The sequence below is a fragment of the Anolis sagrei genome, chromosome 5 (assembly GCF_037176765.1).
Source record: "Anolis sagrei isolate rAnoSag1 chromosome 5, rAnoSag1.mat, whole genome shotgun sequence".
Classification (NCBI taxonomy): Eukaryota; Metazoa; Chordata; class Lepidosauria; order Squamata; family Dactyloidae; genus Anolis; species Anolis sagrei.
The window spans coordinates 149,183,932-149,209,536 of record NC_090025.1 but is presented as its reverse complement, the minus strand read 5'-3'; the positions used below and the strand labels follow the sequence as shown (position 1 = coordinate 149,209,536).

Below are 25,605 nucleotides of genomic sequence, written 5' to 3'. Positions count from 1 at the left end.
CCAAAGTGATAGCCAGGGACACAAAAATATTGCCCTCAGGCACTTTACTATTGCTGTATCCAAATCTTTAATGATAAATCATTCTTATCCTTATTGCTGCTATATGATATATGCACTTTACTCACTAACTCTATCCTCTATTGTTGTGGTACCAGTCCGCCCACCCACAACGAGACATTGAATTTTGCTATTGGTTTTTGGCTCTGATTATTTTTTATATATTGCTTAATGTTGTTGTTTTTATCTTGTTATACTGATTTTTGTTATTATTTTGTTGATATCCTTTTTAATGTGTTATGTTTTAACTACACTGTTGGGCTTGGCACCATGTAAGCCATCCCAAGTCCCTTCAGAAAGATGGAAGTGGGGTATAAAAATAAAGTTATTATTATAAGAATGTTGTTAAACTATTCTTTAAAAAGAGACCAAAACAATTTTAGAGGCCAATTAAAACAAACAAAAATTCCCACCCAGTTTTAAACACCAAAGAATAATACAGTTTGGGCTACCCACCAGAAACCCCACAAGAATGGTATCAACCTGGTTTTTTGTGGACATGGTTCCACCGACAAAGTTCTGCATATTTACAGTTCAAATTATCTAGAAGGCCTGAGGCATCTTCGGAACTATTTAGACAAGAGTTTAACCTGTGGCTCTATAGGTATTACTGGACTGTAGCACCCTTCAGTTCTGATTGACATATAAATTGACAGTCCAATGCCTTCAGGAGCATCACACATCCACCATCCCTTCCATAAAGCTTCCTATGATTGTGTTAGAAAAGTCCATATGTAATCCTCACCTAACCCCATTCCCCCAAACCCTTAAAGAAATTGGTCAAATAAACTGTGATGTATTTTTTCAATAATATTCATATAGATTACTCCATAGATTCAAATCTTTTTGTGTGCTGAAAGACAGCTTTACTGGTGTTCTTACCAATACTTTATTTTGAGGGATATCTTTCGGACCGCATCTTGGCCTACGAGCCCACGAGGACCTTGAGATCGTCTGGGGAGGCCCTTCTCTCGATCCCGCCTGCCTCACAGGCACGTTTGGCGGGGACGAGGGAGAGGGCCTTCTCGGTGGTGGCCCCCCGGCTGTGGAACACTCTCCCTGCAGACATCAGACAGGCGCCCTCCCTCATGTCCTTCCGAAAAAGCCTCAAGACATGGCTGTTCGAGAAGGCATTTAATTAAGTGCTATAACAATGTGGTAAAGATGACTGGAATGGAACAAGGAATATGAGATTGGTTATGATTCCACTATGAGAAGAAGCGGATTTTTAGTGTAGTTTTTGTAATTGTTATGTAGTTTATATGTTGTTGTAATTGCCTCTTTGTAAATTGTCTTTTATATGTGTGTACACCGCCATGAGTCGCCCTAAAGGGCTGAGAATGGCGGTTAATAAATGCATCAAATAAATAAATAAATAAATATCTAGATCAGAATATGACAATGAACAGAAAATTACTTTTTGCTTTAAAAATATTATGCACATTTCAACTTCCATTCCCTAATTTATTGTATACAGGCCAAAACTGATTTAATCTATGGCCTGGGTTAGTCGTGCTAAATAAATCAAAATAGCAACAGTATTGACAGTCTGTGTTTTGACCTTCCCTTTGTTTTATTGGATTATATGATTGAATTGTTTTCCTTTGCCATCCTTCATTTCTGCAGAGTGACAGGACTACCAATGAATAATTTGTTTCTATTAGAATCTGTCCACAGGCTACTATGTTCTTTTGTTTCCATTACACTTGTGACCTAATTCCCTCCATTCTAATGGCTAAAATATTTTAAATAATGTATTATTTACACATATTGTTTATTTTATTTGTTTGCTATTATAGTTATACACTAACAAAAATAGATGTTTTCTGTGGTAGACATATCTTAAAATCATTTTCCTTAGAATATTAGTTGTCTTCTGATCTCCAGAAAAACATCCAGATAATCTATCTCATCAAAGGGCATGTGAAGTCACTCAGAAAAAGACTGTCCAGGAAAGGATACATTATCCACCAACTAATAGGTGTAGTTTTTTTTGGGTTGTTTTTCACAGGACTGATTTTACCATTGCCTCCTTCTAGTGCAGTGGTTCTCAACCTGTGGGTCCCCAGATGTTTTTGGCCTACAACTCCCAGAAATCTCAACCAGTTTATCAGCCGCTATGATATCTGGGAGTTGAAGGCCAAAAATATCTGGGGACCCCAGGTTGAGCACTACTGTTCTAGTGTCACAGAATGACTCCTTTAAGGGCTTCCCTGTCCCACCCAGCCCTTCCCTTCCTTACAACTTTAAAAAGTTTAATGAGCGCAAGGAATCACAGGTTCTTGTGAGATGAAAAATAATTCAAATTGGACCTGCTGGGGTAGCTTCATTTTTTTTAAAAAAAAACGTGAACTTTGAATGTCCATACACAATAAGTATGAATAACACAACTGAGAAAGGATCTATTTTTACATCTAAGAGAATAGCTAAGGTGACACTCTGTGACTCTCAAGTCATATTAAGGGTGACTCAGGCTTTGGCCTGTCATAAAAGTGTTTACATAATTTGGTGCAAGTGGCAAGAATATCTGGAAGAATAAATGCTGCAGGTTAAAGAAAGGCATAAATGATAAGTCATACCTTTGTTTTAAGGGTGATATAATTTAAAAGTCACCTAGTCCCTATAATGGCATCTGACTCTATAAGGTATGAAATAAATGAAACATGGGTCCTTTCAGGAAGGCCTGGATCTAATAGCGTATCTAAATAATTCAGGACAAAGCAGGGTTTACCTGTTTTGTCTTGAATTATTTCAACTTTACCTGAGGCTTTGTTTGGATATGGGCCCTATGAGTAGAAGACAGGAAACAGCTTTTGTATCACAGAAGTTTACTGTATTCCAAAATATATAATTTGGTGAAGCATAGAAGTAACTGTAATTGTTGCAGTAGGTTTACAAATGAAATTATTTTTCAAGTAATTTTATGAGTTTTTAATTTCACAATTTACTAATCCTTTAGAAAGTTGGTAGAACACAAATGGAAAGGATCTCCATGCATCTTTCAGTTATGTGTTTCCATGACATTCTACTGCCTTAGACAACAAATGAAATGGCATTCCCTCATTTTTGAAGCTGACTAGATTGGCAGCTAAATCTTGCTTCAATAGTAGTGACTGTGCTGGTACAGCTGTACCAAAAACTCCAACTTCCTTTTCTTTATTTGAGTGTTTGCATGTATTCCAAAGTTCCATGCATTTTGCAATAAGGTGGCTTCCCTTGGTTTGCAATCATAGGGCCTATGACCCATCAATCATTGTTAAGTTTTGGTTCCGCCCCTTTCCCCAGGGCTCTGGGAGGAGAGGGAGCCATTTTAGGTCAGTCTTGCATTGGAAAGCTCAGCTACAGGACGTGGATTAGCTCCACCTGTAGAGAAGCTTCGTTTCTCACAGCATCCAGGAAAAATTCCGTGGGAAAACAGTTCCAAAGGACTCCAGCTGGAGAATCTACAAAAGCCTTGACTGGTAGGTCTACTCGGGACCCAAGAAGCGGTTTGGAGCCGGAAGTAGAGCCCACACCAGCAAAGTTTAGAAAATAGGTTGCCCAAGGAGGGGTTAAAAAGGGTTTTCCTCTTAAAGAAAAGAAAGAGTTCACGAAGCCAGTTGCCTGTCCCTTGTGGACAAGATTAAGAAAGCCACCAGTTGATACAAAGCCTTGAAGCATTTGTTTAATTTGTTGAAGATCTAAGAAGTATTTGATTGTTTGTTGAAGACTTAAGCAATAATAAAGGACTTTGTTAAACTTTTAAGTTTCTAAAGACTCTCTAGAGAAAAATCCATAGGGCCTCTCATCTCCCCGCTGGGCACAAAGAGCACATTCTGTTCCAAAGCCAATTGCTATAGGTCCAGAGTGTGACAGCACAGTGACAAATGAATGTATACACCCAAATCTGAGAAAAAATGAGCTAGGTCATTTGGCATGATCATCTTGTCCAATGTCTCTTATCTGAACTTACCATCTCTATCTGATCTCTTCTACTCCTGACACATGGACATTGGTATGAAACCCTGTGTTACAAAATCTATGGAATTCTGTGCTCCATCCATAAACTAATTGATGTTCCCCTTTCATCTGTGTATTTATTTAATTTGAAATATTCAGGGCCATTTCCAAAAGTCAAAATACATTAGACCAAAAGGTTAAAATAGATGTTATGTGTAGTACACATTTAGTTTTCAAATTTCAATATAAAAGAGGAATTAATTTTAATTGGTGTCATAACCTGACAGGTTCTATATAAACTTTAAGAGTATAGATCTGTCAAACTGTATTAATTCTGCCGTTGTTTCTACCTTCAGGCCTCCTAAACTATGACTGACCATGTAACATTTCTGAAGCAAACAATAATTCTATATGACAGTATATCTTTGGTTTCTGTGCATCTATGAGGCAAATACAGAGCAGAGGTCATTATCATCACAAACTGTTACGTAATTGGGTGAAACAAAATCCTCTATTTATATGGTTTATTTTTGTGAAGAAACATTTATTTTATTTTATTAGAAATTCTGTTACTGCAGAGTGCATATAAGCATTAAGTGACATAACGGACTTGGACATAAATTTAACAGCGGAAATTGACATTTAGCTGTGTTTTTATAAAGCATGAATTCAAAACTGATAAACTGATCTCTTATCTTTTTATTAACTCATCCTTCAAAAGCAAAACATTACAGAAATAATCTCATTGTAATGATGAAAGGAAAATGCAGTTTTCCAGTAAGATATTTTCTGGAGAAGGCCTGCTGATATACCCTTGCAAAAGATCTTGTCTGTTCATTTTCAAAACAGAGGAGATATAACTAGGTCCATTCTATAGACCAAATATATCAGCAACAACGAAAATCTAAAGAGAGTGATGTTAAAATCAAGCAATGAAATCATTGTAGCTAGCTATTATCCACTTAAATATAACTTACAAGGGCTAACTGTAATAAATTACTAGATTTATTTATTTATTTACGACATTTATATGCCGCCCTTCTCATCCCGAAGGGGACTCAGAGCGGCTTACAAGTAAATACAATATATTATATTATTACCATAGCACAATATTAATATTATATATTACATTGTACTATAACATTATACTGTAATATTATTAGTAATATTACATTTAATATAAAATTATATAATATAGATTTCAAACTATGTACATTTGTATGGCATAGTTTTAGAGGGTATAACATACTTAATTGAGCTCATTCACCTGGATGTGCTGACCTTTGTTAACTGTCAAGTAGGAACAAGATTTTGTTAAAGGAACACAGCCATTGTACCCCGCCCCCATTATGAATTTTGCCCAAAATAAACATCAAAATGATGCTTTTGTTCTCTTTAATACATGGTGCTCTAAATTACTACATTGATTTAATTGCCACTAGGGAATAATTCCATTTGACACCTATGCAATTTTGCTTGTTGTCTTACTACACATTGATTGATTTCTCTATATTCTTTTATTTTCCTATGACCAAAACATATCATATATTGGGTTATCCCTGAATCCCCCCAATCCTCCCAGTTTACCAAGCTGTGATTGAATCTTCTTATGTTCACTGAAGCTACAGAATGCTAGGAAACTGATGGTGGAAGTCATGTAATGAAGCCAGGGCTTGTGGGTTGAAGTGCCAGACAGCAATGATGATGACATCTGCTACCCACTTCAAGCTTTCCTCTTCCATCTGAGCTTAGATGCAAATCCCCACAGTTGTGGGGTAGGGAAAGAGTTATTATCCCAGTGATTATTGTGAGCTATCCTCATTATATGTTGTCCTCATTATAATTCAAAGCATTTGTGTACTGGAATTACCAAATGCTTGCTCTTGGTAGAAATAAAAACTGCTAAAAGTAAGATATTGATATGGATCTCCACACTGCTTGCATTTTTTAAGTTTTCTTGGGAGTACAGATACATAAACTATTATGACCAAACACTTGTTGGGGGTTAACACTCTGAGTCCCCTAGGGGAGAAGGTTGGAATATAAATAAAGTTGTTGTTGTTATTATGATTATTATTATGATTATGATTATTATTATCCAATATATCTGCTGCTGCAGAGTGTCCAATTTCCTTTTGGTTTTATTACTGCTCATCACTCAAGGTTCTCCGGGATTCAGCACAGAGTGACCTTGTATGCTATTTAATAGAGGTGCGCATTTTTTCATTTGTCCTTGTAATTCAGATCAAATTTGTTAAATTCATACTTATGAGGTAATACCTGATTTGTGGGCATGCCCCATGCAAAAAAAAAAAAGAATTGAAACTGACCCCATGCTTTTTTTGTTTTAGTTGTATAAATCTCAGAAAGCCCCCACAGCCAGTTTCATATTCAGTGCAAGGAAGCAAAGCAAAGCTAAAAGGGCTTTGAACCATTTTTTATGGATCACATATCCCTACTATTTAAAGTAGCTATGGGAAGTGTAGGTGTAAAATCAGAGTAAATGTAAAATCACAGTAACAGATCTGCTTGCTGCCCTGGATGTCTACACTTCAAAACATGTCACTAGACTACTGCCTAGCATATGCATTATTGAACTGGATAGAGTGTGGGATCCTATAATGTGGTAAATTCTAGCTTCCATATTGGATTGCTCTCAGTGGAGAGAAAATTAGTTTCCCGGTGGAGAAAAAAAGCAGGGTATAAATAAACATAATAATAATAATAATAATAATAATAATAATAATAATAGGCTTAAGTCTGATATGTGTGTATCCTTGAAGTGGTGCATGGAATCTATGAAGTCTATGCACTTGTGCAGTCATCATACATCTAAACATTACAGGCTCCCAGTTGGCAACTGTAATGGATTAGCCTACCTTACAGGGTTGGTGTAGAGGCAGTAAACAAGCTGGCAGGGATACTGGCCTGAGATATATTCGAAGCATTTGATTGTGTTTCATAGCCAGCATTTTTTTTTAAAAAAGAAAAATTTGGATTAGGAGAGAGATTTAGAGGACTGATTGAGAAACTATACTCAACAAACTATGCTGCTATACAAGTAAATGATGGCCTTACTGGGAAAATAAGATTAACTTCAGGAACAAGACAGTGATGCCCCCTTTTACCTACCCTATTCACAATAGTTATAGAAATGTTAGCAAATATGATTGTTGTTGTTGTTCCACCCCCAGCTCCCTCAAGGTCAATCCAGTCACTTCAAAGATACCATCCAGCTTGCCCTTGGTCGGCCCCTCTTCCCTTTTCCTTTCATTTTCCCCAGCATCATACTCTTTTCTAAGCTTTACTTTCTTCTCATGATGTGGCCAAAGTACTTCATCTTGGCTTCTACTATTCTTCCCTTCAATAAGCAGTCAGGCTTTATTTATTGAAGTATGGACTGGTTGGATCTTCTCACTGTCCAAGGCACTCTCAGAACTTTCCTCCAGCACCACAGTTCAAAAGCATCTATCTTCCTTCGCTCAGCCTTCCCAAATATGATACGAGAGGATGTAAATATAAAGGGGAGAGGGAGGAAAGATATAATATATGTTTATTTGCAGATGACACACTACTAACCTTTGAAAAGCCATTAGAACAGTTAAAAGAATAGAGGCACATCTAACAGACTTTGGGGAAATTACAGGCCTTAAAGTTAATTGGAATAAATCAGAAATCTTATTATTTAATTACACTAAAGGAGAGGAAGAGAAATTAAGAGAAGGGAGATTGGGCAGAATACAAATAAAGAACTCAATAAAATATATAGAAATTAATATATCTAAAGAAATTGACAACCTAGAAGGAGAGAATTTAATCAAATTAAGAAAAAACATTCAGGATATTCTAGCTAAATTTGGCAGAATAGCATTAATAAAAATGAAAATATTACCTAAAATAAACTTTTTTTAAAGGATGCTACCTATTAAAATCTCAGCAGGCGAAATTAAAAACTGGCAGAACATGATAAACACCTTCTGTAATGGGAAAAAAGAGCTAAAATAAATAAGGAAAAGTGGTATAAAATACAAAAGAATACCAAACTTAAAATTATATTATATAGCAAACCAGTTAAGGTATATTGCTGAAGGGATTATGTATCAGAATTATTTATAATGGTTAGAAGAAGAGAGTGAAGACATGGACATGAAACTAGAATATATTTTCTTCATAGGGAAAACTAGGAATTTGGAGAAGAAATGGTATAACAAAATAGAGAATCCTTTTCTTAAAAAACATATTGGAAATATGGTCTAAGTATGAAGAAAAACTAATACCACCAATCTCCCCGTTAACTCTGGTGTTAATAACAAATAATTTTCCTATAAATCTTAAAAAGGGGTTAGAAAGAAATTTTAAAGAAAAGGGAATAACGAAATTAAAATATTGGGACTCAGTGGAGCTGGCATAACAAGGGAGTTGTACGCTCCCGTGAGCAACCTGGACGCCGAGCATTGGACTAGCTGAAGCTTTTAAGCAGTCTTCAGAGGCAACTCAACATAGAGTGCGTTGCACTATTTGGGATGTAACCAGAGGATGGACCACTGTGGCCAAGTCAGACCTCCCAAGATAACGGGTGCAGTTGGCACACAAGTTTTAATTGTGCGAAAGCTCCCTTGGCCACCGCTGAGACCTGGGGTTCCAGGCTCACTGATGAGTCCAGGATCACTCCCAAGCTGCATACCTGCTGTAGCTCTATACCCTGTTCGGCCTTCCAACTGACCAGGAGGACCTCTGTCTTGTCTGGATTCAATTTCAATTTGTTCACTCTCATCCAGTCAGTTACGGCCGTCAAACACCAGTTCAGTGCCTGAACAACAACATATTCTTATTTTATTTCACCTGATGAGCTTATGTGTCTTTGTGAGCATTCTAGTGAAAGAGGTGGTCTATGAATCAATAAAAGATGGTGGCATAAGAAACCTTAATAATTAATTGGGGACAGCAAAAAATATATAATGTACAGTGGTAGCATCGCACTGCCCTGCCTTGTGTGTGCCCCTTGTCCCTCATGGCCTTCCCTGGCCTATCGGCCGTCTCCTCTTTATTGCAGCAACTAATAATGTATCTGCAAAATGAAGGTTGAAAGGTACATTGGAGATCACTCATTACAACCCAATCAGTATAAAATAAATGTTCCTCCACAGCTCTTTCACACAGGGTTTTGGTGCATTATGTAATCCCAGGGAGAAAAATGCACATTCGAGCTCTTATGATTTTCAAACAAAATATAATAGTGTAATTTGATGATAATGCAAATCATGTTCTTTTCTAATAATAATAATGAGCTGGTCATCAACTAAAAGCACTTAAGCCAAACACTAATTTAGTTCTTTTATGAGATGAGGTTGGCAGAAACCCAGAATGTTCTTGTTTAAATGTCCAGTGCATCAGAGTGATAAACAATTTCCCTCTCTCAAAAATGTAAAAAATTAAACCTATAGTTTATTAGTTTGATGAAAGCCTAACCTTCCTTTAAAAACAACTCCAAAAAATATACATGAACTACTAATATTCTCTGCAGGCCACATTAATTGGTTTAATGTGGTTTAATTGATGTACCAGTAAGCAACTACATTATTAATATGCAATGATTTAATAAGTGTTTATAATGCAATAAAATAATTAATTGGTTAAACTACACACACAAAGAGTACCCATGAGAAATATGTTCCAAGTGCACACACACATACTTACTATAGATTTCTGAAATCTTTAGTAAACCCTGAATAATATATTTTGACTATACTTGAGTGTATATTGGATCCATTGGTAAGAGAGCTTTCCTTTATATGGTTTACTTTGTTGTGGTGGCTTCCTCTGTATCTATGGTTATTATTAATTTTAGTAGGATCATTTAATTGGATCTATAATAGTAGTTTTTTGTGACATTGAAATGCTGCATTGGATAACATCATTTATTATTTGGCAGCAACATAGACCAGTAATTATAAATCTCAGTCTTCTTTTCATCATCTCTTGGTGTGGTGTGACATGGACAATTTCACGTTTTGGAAGGAAAAGGTTGAATAACGGTCCCATTCAGCCATGGCAGAAGACATACAGAGTCACACCTAGTGCAAAGGCATGGGTCTGTCTCACCCCCAAATAGTAAGGAGACAGGGTTGTGCACCTGATTGGTTTCTTAAGGCCTAGTCCAATTCCCTGGCATGGGGTCAAATGGTTTTATTTGATCAACCAATTCAATCAAGTGATTTGTTCACTAGATCTGTTTCTCTTGTCAAGTCCACTTGCATAGCTGTAACCTTAACAAATCTATATACTTCCAAATCATTGTTTGCATGTGTAGTTTGTTTTGCTGTGTGTGTTCTATGACCAGATTTTAATTCTATCAAGAGTTTCTGTAACAGGAAATTAAATCAAAATGATAAAGTGTTCTAATATAATACTTCATTTTCATTTCTTATATATATTCTCTGATGTTGCAGGAATTTGCTGCACTTACAAAAGAACTAAATGCATGCAGGGAACAACTACTGGAAAAAGAAGAAGAAATTTCTGAACTGAAGGCTGAAAGAAATAACACAAGAGTAAGTTTAAAAGCATTCTGAATGACATAGCATTATATCAGATACAGTTGATCAGTAGTTTTTCTGATTGAGAAGAAATGTTTTGCAAGTGTTGCCAGAACCCAGAATACATCCTACATACATTTACATCAGCAGCTTTATTTTGTAATCACTTTCAGAAAGTTCAAATCTATTGTTTGGTTATAACATCAAATTTGGCACTGAATGCCTTAAGATATTTATACTGCTTTGTGTATCAAAGAGATGCTCAATATGCAAATTCGGATGCATCTGGCCCTTATTAACTTCATGGATATCACTTGGTTTGGCTTTTGACCCATGAACAGTAGCCAACATCAAAAGACTGATAGAGGAATTTTGGCTTCTAATCTGTTGATTGCATAAATCTTTTTTTATTAAATCTTTTTATTCTTCAAGATTATTTTAGTCGCATATTTAATTGAATTTGAATAACTTTGAATAACTTTATTGTCATTATACATTGTACAACAAAATTAAATGCTTTCCCCAACACACATCACAAGCTTTTCTTGTCATAGCCTTAAGTGACTGTTGCTTTTATATGCTTTCCAGTCACTTCTGACTGATGACAACCCTGATGGGAACCTATCCCAGTATTTTGGGGACTAAGTGTATGACTTACCCAAGGTCACTCAGTGGGTTTTCATGGCCAAGTGGGGATTTGAACCCTTGTCTCCAGAGTCATAGCCCAATGTTCAAACCTTATTTATATCTTATGGATCTAACAGAGTTTGTTTTGCACATATCCAATGTATAAATAGGGAAATAAAAACATAGCACCTTGAACCAAATCCAAACTCGTCAAATGTTGGAAGCTGTTGTGGCTTAGACCTGGTTGGTTAGTACTTGGGTAGATGAACGCCAAACGGTTTCCTGGCAAAGCTAAGAGGGAATTCTGTCTGAAAATCATGAAGGCTGCCACCAGTCCAGGTTGATAGAACTAGGTTACATATTCTGACCCATATTAAGACAGCTTCCTGGGAATACAAGTATCACTAATGCAGAAAGGTTTGTATTGCTGAATGAAAGGGGTGGAAAAAAGCACTTCAGTAAAAAAAGGAAATATAATAGAGAAAAAAAGTTATTGGGAGTTTTTATATCCTTTTTTTCAACTAACACTGGTGATGCCACCAATGGATTGAAGCAAGATGGAAGGATTTTTAGTAATGACCAGTAGTTGGTTGGAATTGGTTGCATAGCAGTTTAAATGAAATACCCAATTTCTTAAATGCAGGCATGCAAGAGAGCAACCCCCTGCTATTACCTTATATACACAGTTCTTTTTGTGGGCAATAATCTAATATTACTAGTTAATCATCGCCATTTTAACCCCCCCCCCCCATACAACACCCCATGAAAACCAACTAATACAGAGATGAACTAGGATGGGTGAAATGAGGAAAAAAATAGGCCTTAAATAGCCAGACATAAGTACTCAGAGCTTCTGGTAAGGCAGTTAACCAGTTTTAAGCTAAAACTATTTGTGGAGATTGAAGGTGCCTGAGGCTGTAACATTTTTATTTTTATCAGGAGCAGATATTTCAGGGCATTGAAACAATGTCACATAACATGCACATAGTCAGTAAGTTTTAGTTGGTGAGCTTATTCTTTCTCCGAATTGCCACGATTTTGGTCTCTAGTGCCCTATAGATGGTTTGTCCCAGTTGCTTCACATAGATGAAGAGTAGACAAAATGTGAGCCAAAGTTTGTGTGCGTCCCATCTCCCCCTATCAAATGAAAAAATATATTTTAAAAACTAATCTAAAATCAAGTGTGAAATTGACAGGATGCATTCATTTGCTGTTTCTGCTCTTCTTGCTACCGTCAATATTCCTCTTCCATAATAAATTAAAATTCATGGCTTCCTAAGTTGACTAAAATTATGTAATGAATCAGTACAGTATCACTCCATAATGAATTGAATGTTTCCCTAATAAATTAGTTTTAATTCTAAATGGATCGTAATAGGTACAATAATATTTAATGGATTAAAATGAATCAGTATGTTAAAATAAGCATCCAATACTTTTTATTTATTAATATTAAATCCATATATAATACTAAGAAAATGTATTTTATATGTCTATGATCGAATATATGCTTATTCCGTTGTAAACATATACAATATAATTTCCAGTTTCAACATTTAAATTTTTCATATTTTTCATTGATTTTTGTTAATTGTATCTGTTGCTTTTTAAAAGTCTGTTTAGCTTCATCCATCATCCTCTTAGGTCAATTAGACTAGCCCTAATTGCAACTCCTGACATAGATATTATAGAGCATAGGGCAAGATGAAGCAGAAACTTGAGACACAACTCCAAAAGTAATGTAGTGGAACAAGACTTTCCAGATACCACGTTCTGAATCTGACACTCCAAGAAGTACTGGTGCCTCAACAGTAAAACTCCCATATCTTCAGGGGATACATTTAAAATGTTTAATGTGCAGATGAAATGATAGCAGAGAAATAAGCTTTTCTCATTGTTATCACAAACAGATTGAAATTGCTAACATGAGTTCTTACTTGATTAAGTGTGAGTTTTTGTTACTTGTGGTCTTGTTGTCAATTGAACAATTTTATTAGTCTTACTTACTAAAAATACTAAAACTTCAAAAGCATAGAAAGATTCCCACAAAATCCAGAAACTGGGATTTCTGGCTTACCTTTTATTTTGCCATACAGTGGCCAGTTTGGGGAAAGATAGGGCATACAAGAGAAGCTAACAATAAAAGTAGAGAGGGCAAAAAAGCACCTCCATTGCTCACCTGAGTTTTTAATGTTGGGTGCATCAAACAGAATGTCATCAAAAGTAAACACTTTGAGAAGGCTTCCAAGATGGTGGTCCAAACTGCCTGCAAAATAAATTCCTGGGGCCTGATTGTTGGACTCCTAAGCCATGTGAGCATTACATTACAAAAGCTATCTGAGATTAAATAGAAGAGAATATGTGTCATATTACATGATAACGGCAGATATTTAGCAAGCCTAGCTGTTCAATTTCAATACATGTCTTGCTGAACTGATTATATTTATTCAGAGCAGTGCTCTGACCTCCAAATCAACTTTCACAACTGTACAATATCTTCTAAAATTCCACCTCATGCTTTTTGAAATCTATTTTCTGTTATGCAGCTTCAGCTTTGCTTAAATCCCATTAAATCCCAGCAATGCTCTCCTTCCTTTTATCTCTCTCGCTCTCTTTTCCTCTCTCTCCCCCTCTCTATTTTTAAAAAGAGGAAAAGGTTCATCTTTTGTACACATTTAGCAACGTGTATTATTTCAGTAAATAAAATATAATATAGATTCTTTTTATGCTTAACATAAATACACTCTGTAGCTCAAACCATTAAAACTGGGATCTGCAGACTTTCATTTGAAAGAAGATCTCTATTATTCATCACCTATTAGAAAAATAGCTTCCCCAACAGATAATTTTAAACAGATGGCAGGTTCATGGTTCCTCAAGCTGTTGGGGGGCTGGACTATATTTTAAAGAAAAAATGGGCAAATTCCTATGCACACTGGACATATCTTATTTGTAGTACAAAACAAAAACCCACAAAAGAACAATACAATATTTAAAATGAAGAGCAATGTTAAACAACATAAACTTACCAGTATTTCAATGGGAAAAGTGGGCCTGCTTTTGGCTGATGAGATATTCAAGTTAATTAGGAATGTTGTTGTGTGCCTTCACATTGTTTCAGACTTAGGGTGACCTTAAGTTTAACGTTTAGGGCGAGAGGGGGTAAAAGACCCTGGAGGGCCACCTTAGTATGGAAACCCTATTGAGAAGAATGATTGAACAGCTATACTGATAGTTTTTCACTAGTACTCAAATATTCAAAAGTATTCTACATTATTTTTCTGTGCAGAATGACACAGAGTAGTTTTGTGTGAAAAAGCATATTTTGGGGGAAAGGTGGTTTCTGTGAATGTCAACCCCAGGTGAAATTCTAAAGCAGAATAATCCTCTGGGTTTAGGATGCTCAAATAGAGGAAAAATCATGTGCAGAAACAACTTTTTAACTCCCACAGCTGGGAGAAAATGACAATAATTATTGCAAGGATAAAATAGCTGAGAATATTTACATCCTTATCCCCAACTCCTGCTGTGATTGCATGCTAGAATGCTAACATAAGCAGGAAAGTAAAGCAATAGATGGACTACTAGGTCTGAGCCATAGAATTTACTAAGAAATATCTGAGCAGTTCACTATTTCCTTCTCTGATTATCTATCTTCAAACTGTTAAATGATGGGACATCAGAATCAATAGAAAAGCTTTAGATAAATGATATTCTAAATATTATCCGTTGATTCAATTTTGTCAATCAGCCAGTGAAACATTCTATTTTCTTCAGCAAAACTAAATTCCAGTACACCTCAGACCTTGGAACAGCTCCTTTTTTGGTCTACAATCCTCCAGATCTCTCAGCCACCAAGACCAATAGCATGCCACAGCTTTGGACCATAGAGCATTTGTATGCTCAGCACTAAATAAAAAGACCCAACAACAAAAAATGATATAAAAGGCTCAGTGCTTGAGCTATTTATTTCATTATTTATTTTAACTGCCATGACCTACAGAGAAAGAGGGGATTAAATTCACCTAATGAGTATAACTGAAGGCTTAGGTGTCACTCCTGAGGCTATCTTCTCAGACCACCCTTGGGCCAGAACCTAAACTCCAAAGGCAATCCAAATTATTGTGGTTGTTCACCCCAACTATCTTGATGGAAGGCCATCCTGGGAGCTCTCCCTCCCAAACCATGGGGTTTTTTTAAGAGTGAGAAAACCTCATTATAGCCCAAAGGGGAGCCCCATTCCCAGTGATCAAAGCCTTATAACTCAAAAAGTACATTCCAGAAGCCCACCCTTCACACACAAGAAGGTGTCATGGTGCTTACCAAATCTATTTTAAGATTTTTACCATGCCAAGGACAACTTGTTTAAGTGACACCCCCAAATGCCAGCTACCACAACCCAGCAGTACAGTATGGCATGGGCAAAAAAACCCATAGAAAATTCCTTAGCATGAAAAATTCCTACCTAGCCAAGACATGATCTCAGACTGAGCTAAGGGTGAGTGGGTAACAGCAAAATGTTAAAGAGAGGTAGGTATGAGGGGCAGCCTCAATATATAGTAGACTGATGTCCCTCATCATGTGTTGGGGGAAGGCTATTCTCATCAAGTTGAAATTGCTTTTGTGTAGAGGTCCAACCCCCCCCCGCCCCCCGCTTCAGCTTTCGGGTTGGGCTTATTGACCCACATATCCTGTGGACCAGAAAACCTTCATTCAGATTCTCTCTTCTCAGCAAATATTTCAGTATGGGAGAACTAAAGGGTCACTTCTCTCCTCCTCAAAGACTTAAGGTGAAGTGTTTTTCTTTCCCTGAAATAATAATAAATAAATGAGGCTGTCTTAAAGTCTGTTATGTTATTCAAAATGCGCAGTTGGGCAGATGCAATGCTCTCTACACATACAATTCCATGTTTAATTGAGATAACTACTTAAGCCATTTCCATGCTCATTAGCAATAATTGAAGAGATCTGGTTAATAAGATTTAGTGCAGACAAGTTATTCAGACCAGATTTAAATGTGGCTGAAGGCTTTAAAAGCCAGTCATTCTTGTTGGATATTATACTTCTTTGTAATAAAGCTGCCCAGTATGAGCAGAAAGAAATATTGTTAAGATGTATGGAGTCGCTCTGCTCTCTCCTGAAAGTGGCTCCACTGTTGGAGAAGTAGGGAAGATTTTTCAAGGATTGGCTTAAGGAAAGGGAAAGTAATCAACACTTGTGGTCAGGATGTGGGCCTGCCCCAAATATTATGATCCATTATGGTTCATTTGGTATGGAAAGGAAAGGAGGCAGTGCCAGTCAGCCAGTAAATTGGTTTATTTATATCCTACCTTTCCCTCTAGAATGGATGTCAAGGTGCGCTGCAAAGTAAAAAGAAAAAAAAGAAAGAAACCATATTTAGCCCAAAATAAAATATTAAAACGTCTATAGCAGTGGTTCTCAGCCTTTGGTCCTCCAGGTGTTTAGGACTTCAACTCCCCAAAACTTTGTTTTTCAGCTCCCAGAAATCCCACTCAGATTACCATCTGTTAAGAATTGCGGGAGCTGAAGTCCAAAACACCTGGAGGACCAAAAGTTGAGAACTGTAGAATTAAAACCATATAAAATATTTAAAAAGCATAAATTTTAAAAGTATGATAAAATCCATTATACAAAACAATCAGTTCCCAAATATGTGCTCAAATAGGAAGGCCATCATGTGATGATGAAAGGATACGCAAGAAAAGAAGCAGCCTTGCCAATGTAAGATTTTATCACATAAGGCTAACAAAGAGCATTTCAGCAGGTTAATAGTGTCTTTGCCCATGCTTATCTGTGTCCGTCCTGCTCTGTATTTCATCTGTTGGTGTAATTCACGTTTTCATTGATGGATAAAGCTGTTCTAGTGTTAATTTTGTCAACAATCAATGTTAATAAAATATAGTAACTCAGAATGTCTTTGTAAATATGTTTATTTTGGTATTAAATTTTTAGTCATGTTATGTGCTTAATTTCATATCATCTACAAGCTGCGATGTGTGGTTTGGTGGCTTAGTTGGACTCCTTAGTTCCATTTACTGGAATATAACAAAAATGTTGCACATGGGAAGGCAGATATTAATTGTTTATGTTTTAATTCTTGCTGTATTCACTCTAACAAGGTCAAGGGGAGCCAAATATTTATCAGTTTGTTCATTTAATTATTCATTCATTTCAAGTATTTCTACTTTACTCTGCATCATAAATTAATACAAAAGAGTTAGAACAGTTTTAAATGATAAAAAGTCATTATTCTTAACGAATTAAATCATATTTGAATGCATGTGTATTGGTATTTGAGATTGTCAATATGACCCATAGTTTCTCATGAGCAGCCAAGTCATTCAGTAATATGGTTGCCAGGCATCCCTTATTATAAAAAATGCCTCTTATTTGTGGGATGTAAAGTTTGCCCCTCATAGGTTTGACAAGTATTCCTTATTATGAGGGATGCCCTCTAATTCAGAGTTGAAAACCCTTTCATTTTATAGAAAGAAGATGCTTTTTAGAATCTGGGGATTTGGGTTCTTCATAAAGACAGAAATATGTACATTTTGAATGCAGAGAATATGTTAATTTCACAGAGAAATATATAGCTAATGTTAAATGAATCCAATATTTCCATTTGGTATTTTAATAGAAATCAAACTTGTTAATACTTCTACTTCCTAACTGTCAGCCCCACATGTCATTAAAATTAACAGTCCTCTGTTGCCATTTTGAAAACCAAACAACACGCACTGCCTAAATGAAACCAATATACAGTGTATTGATCTCTCTGGTGAGACCCAAAGGACCAAAGGACCTCTCCCCCTCCCCCCTCTACCAGCAGACCTCAAGTAGAGTTGTGCAAAATGCCAAAATCCATTTGTTACAAAATATGAACTTAGCATGTCCCCTGTTTTGTTTTGAAAGTGTTTCCAAACTATCTTGAGGCGTTCGTTTTGTTTCCAATTCGAAACACCAAAAATTTGTTGATATTTTGTTTCATTAATTTGCACCAATGGGAAAATTTCTCCATCATTTTTATGGCTATCAGAATGGAACTTGCTACACTTGTAGGATACATTTACTACTGTAAACTTCCCAAGTTTCTGAATGTTTCACTCATCCATTGATTTTTTTTTTTTTGGGGGGGGGGGGGGAATTAAGCTTCTAATAACTCAATTGATCTCCCTCAGAATGACAAGAGAGTAGGCAGCATAATTGCTGGTCTGCTGACTGCTGCTGCAATTTAGGAAAAACACCTGCAGCCAGGGTTCCACCTCCTCTCCCCTCCCTCAGCCCTGATAGGTTGAGAAGAGTATGTGACGGAGCAAATTTGGCTGCACCTTCAAGGAGAGTTTGCTTGTGCTCAAAAAACAAGCTGATTCATGGGGACATAAGAAAACAAGTGATCTTCTTCTGAAATTTTCAGACATGGATGTTTTGATTCATCTGTGTTCAGCAGTGGAGGAAGGGGGAGCTTTTGGTTCATAAGTTGCATCAAGAGTATAAATTTGCTGAAATACTTACGACTTATGGCCTATGGCTGAATTTTTGCACAGCTTTGGTAAATAGAGTCATCACAAAACTTCAAAAACAGCAAAGGCTTCCAATATTGTTATTTTTTACTTTGCAATTGAGGATTATAGTGGAAGTGATATTTAGGTACAAATGAGCTAATGTTCTTTTATGTTAAACCCAATAGCTGTTGCTGGAACATTTGGAGTGCCTTGTTTCAAGACATGAAAGGTCACTGAGAATGACAGTGGTGAAACGTCAAGCACAGTCCCCTTCAGGGGTTTCAAGTGAAGTTGAGGTTCTGAAGGCACTGAAATCTTTGTTTGAACATCACAAAGCTTTGGATGAAAAGGTACAGTCTGACCATTTAAAGCTTATGTATTCAGTATGTTCTTTCTTCTTCTTTACTCTGTATGAGAGCAATTCATCCTTCCTTTTAGCATATGTCCTCATCATCTTTCCAGAATGTTGTTGTCCATTCTGTCAAGGTAATTACAGATGCACTAAATCTCAAGAACTGAATAGTGGCAGATTCCATATGACACAGACCATATGCATAAGTTTTATGTTCATCACAACCAGCCAGACTGATGAGAAGAGACCCTTCCAAGAAGTAAATCTCAGATCATTCAAGGGTAAGCAGTGTAACTGTAGCTTGCATGGGGCACTTTAAAACACGCGCAGACACACACAATGGGTTTATATTCAATTTTTGCACTAGAAGTTTCTGATGCTATGGTAGCACCAAGATTTTTTTTTCAAAATATGAAATTATTTTTACATCTCCAAGTTAAATTATACATTCTCTCCCTGAGCAGTCTTCTCCTGATCCAGTAAAACACTTGTGAATCCCTGTAAAATAGATTAAACTTAAATTAATTAGTTATGTTTCATCCAAACAGTTGATCAGCAGAACTGTGACGATTCAGAAAGGATTCCCATTTTGGCTACAAATGGGTATTTAGTACCATAGTTACAACTCAAGGAGCAAGAAAAAAATTTGCATAGTGGAGAGGAAGGTATCATATGCCACCTCCATCAGATTTCCCCTTTTCCTCCTGAGTTTTAGCAGATTACTTAAAGAAGGGCACGTGTATGTGTGTGCATGCAGTGGATTTTCTTGGCAGTACAATGTTTTGAGCTGTCGTGTCAATATAAAAGAAAACAATTTTTATTGATCAGCCAATTGGCCTTATCAAAATACACAATATAAACACAACATACAGTATACATCTAGTCTGTGTAAAAATATAAATATTCAAGTATAAGTACAGAGAGAAAAAGTGGGGTGGACAACTTGTAACCAAATATACCTTAATCTTAAGTATATACATCAAATGTCTTTGTCCCCCTTACACTTGTTGCCTCAATAAAACATATTTTAGGATGGCTCTGATTTGAGTAGTAGAGATAAACATGGTTAAAACTAGTTCCTTGGAGGAAAAAATGTGTTTTTTCCAGGTATCATGCAAAGGAACTTCTGGGGCTGTCCAGAAAGTAGCAAAATAATATATTATCCACAAACAGATTTTTAAAAAAGAAACAGAGGGATGTATCAGGATACCATAAAATAATCAGCATTTGCGATCACTAGAGACTATTGGCATATGGAGTCCCATGTCCATAACCATTATACTGCTAGATAGGACAAAAACCTCTATTTCCATATGTACCACACACTTCCATGTGTGTCTTACGTTTTCTGGATTAAACTTCCAGAATAATATCAGCCCTCCACATTTGCTGAGGATGGGGTTGTAGGATCCTCACAAAAGTGAACAAAACTTGAAAGAATGCAAAATACCCTAGAGAACCTAGAAATTCGCAGCAAGAAAATTTTAATCAAATCCATAAAAGTCAAACCCACAAATGCTGAGGTCTGACAGGTTGCAATAGAAGTCAATTGCTCAAAGTTAATGTGGAGGAAACCTGAGCATATTAACTAGGAGATTCTTGACACTGTTCAAAGAGCAAGGATTCTAAATTCTGAGAGAAATTATATTGCTTTTTAAAGAAAATCTCACCAAGGGATTAGCAACAGCTTTATTGAATAGACTCCTGGGCTGTTTTGAGAAAAGTGTGGTGGCACCTATTATTCCTGAATCATTATGAGATAACATTTTGAAATGTTTGTTCTATTTGATGTGAAAACCACTGACTTCAATTTGATTTGAAAAGAAACTTAGAATTTGGACTGCATTCAGCAAGAGATGAGTCATGTGCTATTGAGATAAATGCTATTTGAAGTTACACCTTCCAATTTCTAAATGGTACCTGAAAGTTTTAGCTTGCTTTTGTGGATTCAGATAACAGATCTTACATAATACTGCATTAATAGAAAGTATTATGATTATTACTTTTATTTATATGTTGCCTTTCTCCTAGCAAGACACTCCACTTTGGCAGGAAAAACGAAATGCAAAGATACAGAATGGGGGGGGGGGTGCCTGGCTTGAGAGCAGTACGTGTGAAAAAGATCTTGGAGTCCTCGTGGACAACAAGTTAAACATGAGCCAACAATGTGATGTGGCGGCAAAAAAAGCCAATGGGATTTTGGCCTGCATCAATAGGAGCATAGTGTCTAGATCTAAGGAAGTAATGCTACCCCTCTATTCTGTTTTGGTTAGACCACATCTGGAATATTGTGTCCAATTCTGGGCACCACAATTCAAGAGAGATATTGACAAGCTGGAATGTGTCCAGAGGAGAGCGACTAAAATGATAAAGGGTCTGGAGAACAAGCCCTATGAGGAGCGGCTTAAGGAGCTGGGCATGTTTAGCCTGAAGAAGAGAAGGCTGAGAGGGGATATGATAGCCATGTATAAATACGTGAGAGGAAGCCACAGGGAGGAGGGAGCAAGCTTGTTTTCTGCTTCCCTGGAGACTAGGATGCGGAACAACGGCTTCAAACTACAAGAGAGGAGATTCCATCTGAACATGAGGAAGAACTTCCTGACTGTGAGAGCCGTTCAGCAGTGGAACTCTCTGCCCCGGAGTGTGGTGGAGGCTCCTTCTTTGGAAGCTTTTAAACAGAGGCTGGATGGCCATCTGTCAGGGGTGATTTGAATACAATATTCCTGCTTCTTGGCAGGGGGTTGGACTGGATGGCCCATGAGGTCTCTTCCAACTCTTTGATTCTATGATTCTATGATTCTAGTACTGGGACTCAAGGCTTATATATGCAAAATATAACAATTTAAAGCAAACAGGGTCAATATTAGGATCAAATATTTTAAAAGATTTTAAAAAAATAAACAATAAACTTTTAAAACAATTTTTTTTCATGTCAGGAGTGACGTGAGAAACTAGAGGACTCTTCTGGTGTGAGAGAATTGACTGTTTGCAAGGATGTTGCCCATGGGATGGACGGATGTTTGATGCTTTTACCATCCTTGTAGGAGATTTCTCTCACGTCCCCGCATGGGAAGCTGGAGCTGATAGAGGGAGCTCAACCCACTCTCCCCGGATTCAAACTGCTGAACTGTCTATCAGCAGTCCTGTTGGCCCATTGCATCACTGGGGATATACTGTACTGTGCTATAATACAGTACTTTTAACCCCTTTATTAACAGTTTTCAGTTGTAAAATAGAGTCTGAATTTTAAAAAGTCCTCCTGCTTGATGGAGGAACCGCAAAATGGGTCCACACAGCAAAGTTAATAAAGCTTCTCACAAAGGGTGCCTATACAATATATTGCCATGGTGCCATGCTATGGAATCGTGGACGGTGTAGTTTGGTGAGGCACCAGCACTCTTTTGCCGAATAGGCTAAAGGACTTGTAAAAGTACTACTTCAATGATTCCATAGCATTGAGCAGTTAAAGTGATGTTAAACTGCATTGATTTGACATTGTACATGCACCCAGAAAAGCTCATTTTTGCAAAGTACATGCCCAGCCCCTTTTCTCTCTTATCATTTATATAGCTGCAAGTATTTTTTAGCAGCATTGACACTAGAAGCATGATCATGGAAGACTAAGTCGAAGCAACATGTCTATAGTAAACATGTCTATAATACTCTGTAGTTCTATACCATTTTTATAAATATACTGCTGCACAATTTATGTTTATGTTTCTTCTTCTAGGTGAGGGAAAGACTGAGGGTTTCTTTAGAAAGAGTCTCGGCACTTGAAGAGGAACTCACAGCTACAAATCAAGAGGTAACATAGTGAACTTTTTATCCTGCAGATTTTTTAAAGATAAGACCATTTTATGGATTAAAGCTTGTTTAATATATATAGTGACATTTGCTACATTTATGTGTAATAATCCATGCTTAATTTTGTAGAAATACTAGTAGCCTTTGATTTGGGGGGTAGGGAGGGGAGGGAGTAGTGATTGAAGGGATTGCCTTCAATGACAGAGAAACTGAAAAAACTGAATTTTGAAACTAATGTTACATTTCAAGACCATGAATTTAAATAGTTCCTGTTTTTATGCTTTCTTTCACCGTAGTATCATCTTCACTCATACTTTGAGTTTTCACACACCACCACAACTGCTGTTGAGATGACATTTTAAAGAATTAAGTTAAACGATTTTTGCCGATTTTTTGCATGAGTCACGCAATTCCGACCTACTGTATTTTATTGGAAAATAGTTGCCATCATATAATTGTTGTGCACACACACACACTTTGGGGAAGGCAACATTGGTGAATTGCTTTCACCACATAATTGTGTCAGCCTTACTTCACGCACCCAGAAAGATGAATTAAGGGTGTGACTACCCTTTTGGCACTATGGGGCTTAAGTCAGCTCCTAGCCAAGTCAAGCCCTACAGTGCCAAAGAATGAGGGCAGGCGGGTGGGGGAGTGAATTTTGCTGTTATGGGGCTTGACCCGGCTCCCAGGCCACATGGCTCTGCCCTCAATAGGGAAAGTCACAGGGGCAGGTGAAGTCTCACCTGCCTGCTCAGCTGTGCCCTCAAATGGACTATTACATGGTGAAGAAAGCCCCACTTTGTGGGACTTTTTACCATATAATAGTTGCCACCATATAATAGTCACACCCCCTCCCTTCAAGAGGAAAAGGTGTGATTATTATGCAGTTAAATATGGTGTCATGTGACATGCAGGGCTTGATGAATCCAAGGCGTTAAGATTGCTGGAAGAAACATTGACAGTCTCAGATATGCAGTTGATACCATTTTGATGGCTGAAAGATAGGAGGAGCTGAAGAGCCTTATGACTAAGGTAAAAGAAGAAAGTGCAAAAGGTGGATTACAGTTAAATATCAAAAAACCAAGGTTATAGCAACCAGAATGATTGGTCACTGGCAAATAGAGGGAGAAAACATAGAGACCATGACAAACTTTGTATTCATAGGTGAGAAGATTACTGCAGATGCAGACTGCAGCCAGGAAATCAGAAGACATTTGCTTCATGAGAGGAGAGTAATGACCAATCTCAATAAAATTGTTAAGAGTAGAGACATCACACTGGCAATGAAGGCCTGCATAGTTAAAGCAGTGGTATTCCCCGTAGTAACCTATGGATGCAAGAGCTGAGCAAAGGAAGATAGACACTTTTGAACTGTGGTGCTGGAGGAAAATTCTGAGTGCCTTGGACCACAAGAGGATCAAACAAGCCCATACTTCAGGAAAGAAAGCCTGACTGCTCATTGGAGGGAAGGATATTAGAGGCAAAAATGAAGTACTTTGTCCACATAATGAGAAGACAGGAAAGCTTGGAGAAGATAACAATGCTGGGGAAAATAGAAGGAAAAGGAAAGAGGGGCCAACCAAGGGCAAGACGGATGAATGTTATCCTTGAAGTGACTGACTCAACCTTGAAGGAACTGGGAGGTAGCGACAGCCAACAGGAAGCTCTGGCATAGGTTGGTCCATGAGGTCACACAGAGTCGGAAGCAACTGAACAAATAAATAACAAAAATGTGGTATTCTTTTTAAAAAATCACATAAATCATGGCTCCAAGCATTTTCATTGTAGAAGGGATGGGGCAAGTAAGTTACTGTCATTGAGAACAATTGTTTGAAAATACATGAATGTGAGCTAGAATATTGTTTTACAGCGTTTTCCCTCCTTTTTTCCAAATCTCTCCTTTGTCAGATTTTGCCACCTTTCTTCCTTATATCTGATGAATATGCACATCATATCTACCTGTTAACCAATTAAGTTAGCTAACTCTATGATTCTAAGTTGTTGAGTGCCAATAAGGGGGCTGCTGAGAATCAGAAATTTCAAGATTTGCAAAAGTTAACTTCTAACAAGAAATATCTAAGGGGCAATTCTCCCCCCCCCCCCCCCCCCACACACACACACACAAACTCTTCCCCCAAAGCAAAAAGCTGGAGAAGTAGGCATACTTAATATTTATAGACTATTATATGTCAGTTGGGGGCAGAGGGACAGAAAACTACAATGATTGCTTAGAGTACTCCTGTGGGGAGAAATAAAATAGTGCAACCTTTTTCTGGGAGCTTCTCTTTATCTTTGATAATCCCAGTCTCAAAACATTGCTTCCATTGTTCCAGTGGAACTGCAGATTTTCTTAGCAAAGGGTAAAATCCAGCTATAAAGGCACAACAGAGACTAAAGATACAGGAGTGGAGGGAAGTCATAAACATGTGGCTTACCTGGTTTACTATTTTTATATTCCTCTACCTTGCAGTGTACCAGTGGTTTGAAATGAATGTCAAAATAGCATCCTGCTGACAATCCAGTGTTTGAAGTCTATTTTTGCAAAGCTAAATGATCTGTCTTTTTGTGTAGTAATGGGTTTTATCCTCATGCAGTCTTGATCCCCCCATAACTGCCTCAGCATAATTCTTCATATGGGATTTTCATTTCTTCTTCCTGGATCACTCTGATCATTACATATTGTACTTTTTTTTACAAAAAAAGTGCAACTATAATAGCAATGAACCCAAAATTTGCATCTTTGGAAAGAGGAGTAAATATTGAA

The 25,605-nt window shown here is 37.1% G+C and overlaps 1 protein-coding gene across 10 annotated transcripts in view; it reads left to right on the top strand.

Annotated features, from left to right (window-relative positions):
• The window catches only part of PPFIA2 (PTPRF interacting protein alpha 2), a 285,512-nt gene that overhangs the window by 173,066 nt on the left and 86,841 nt on the right, over positions 1 to 25,605 (top strand). For all 10 annotated transcript variants that reach the window (XM_060777389.2, XM_060777385.2, XM_060777383.2 and 7 more), the window contains 3 exons: positions 10,446 to 10,547; positions 18,868 to 19,032; positions 22,765 to 22,839. In XM_060777389.2, the coding sequence (XP_060633372.1) occupies positions 10,446 to 10,547; positions 18,868 to 19,032; positions 22,765 to 22,839 (342 nt within the window). The remainder of the gene's footprint in view (positions 1 to 10,445; positions 10,548 to 18,867; positions 19,033 to 22,764; positions 22,840 to 25,605) is intronic.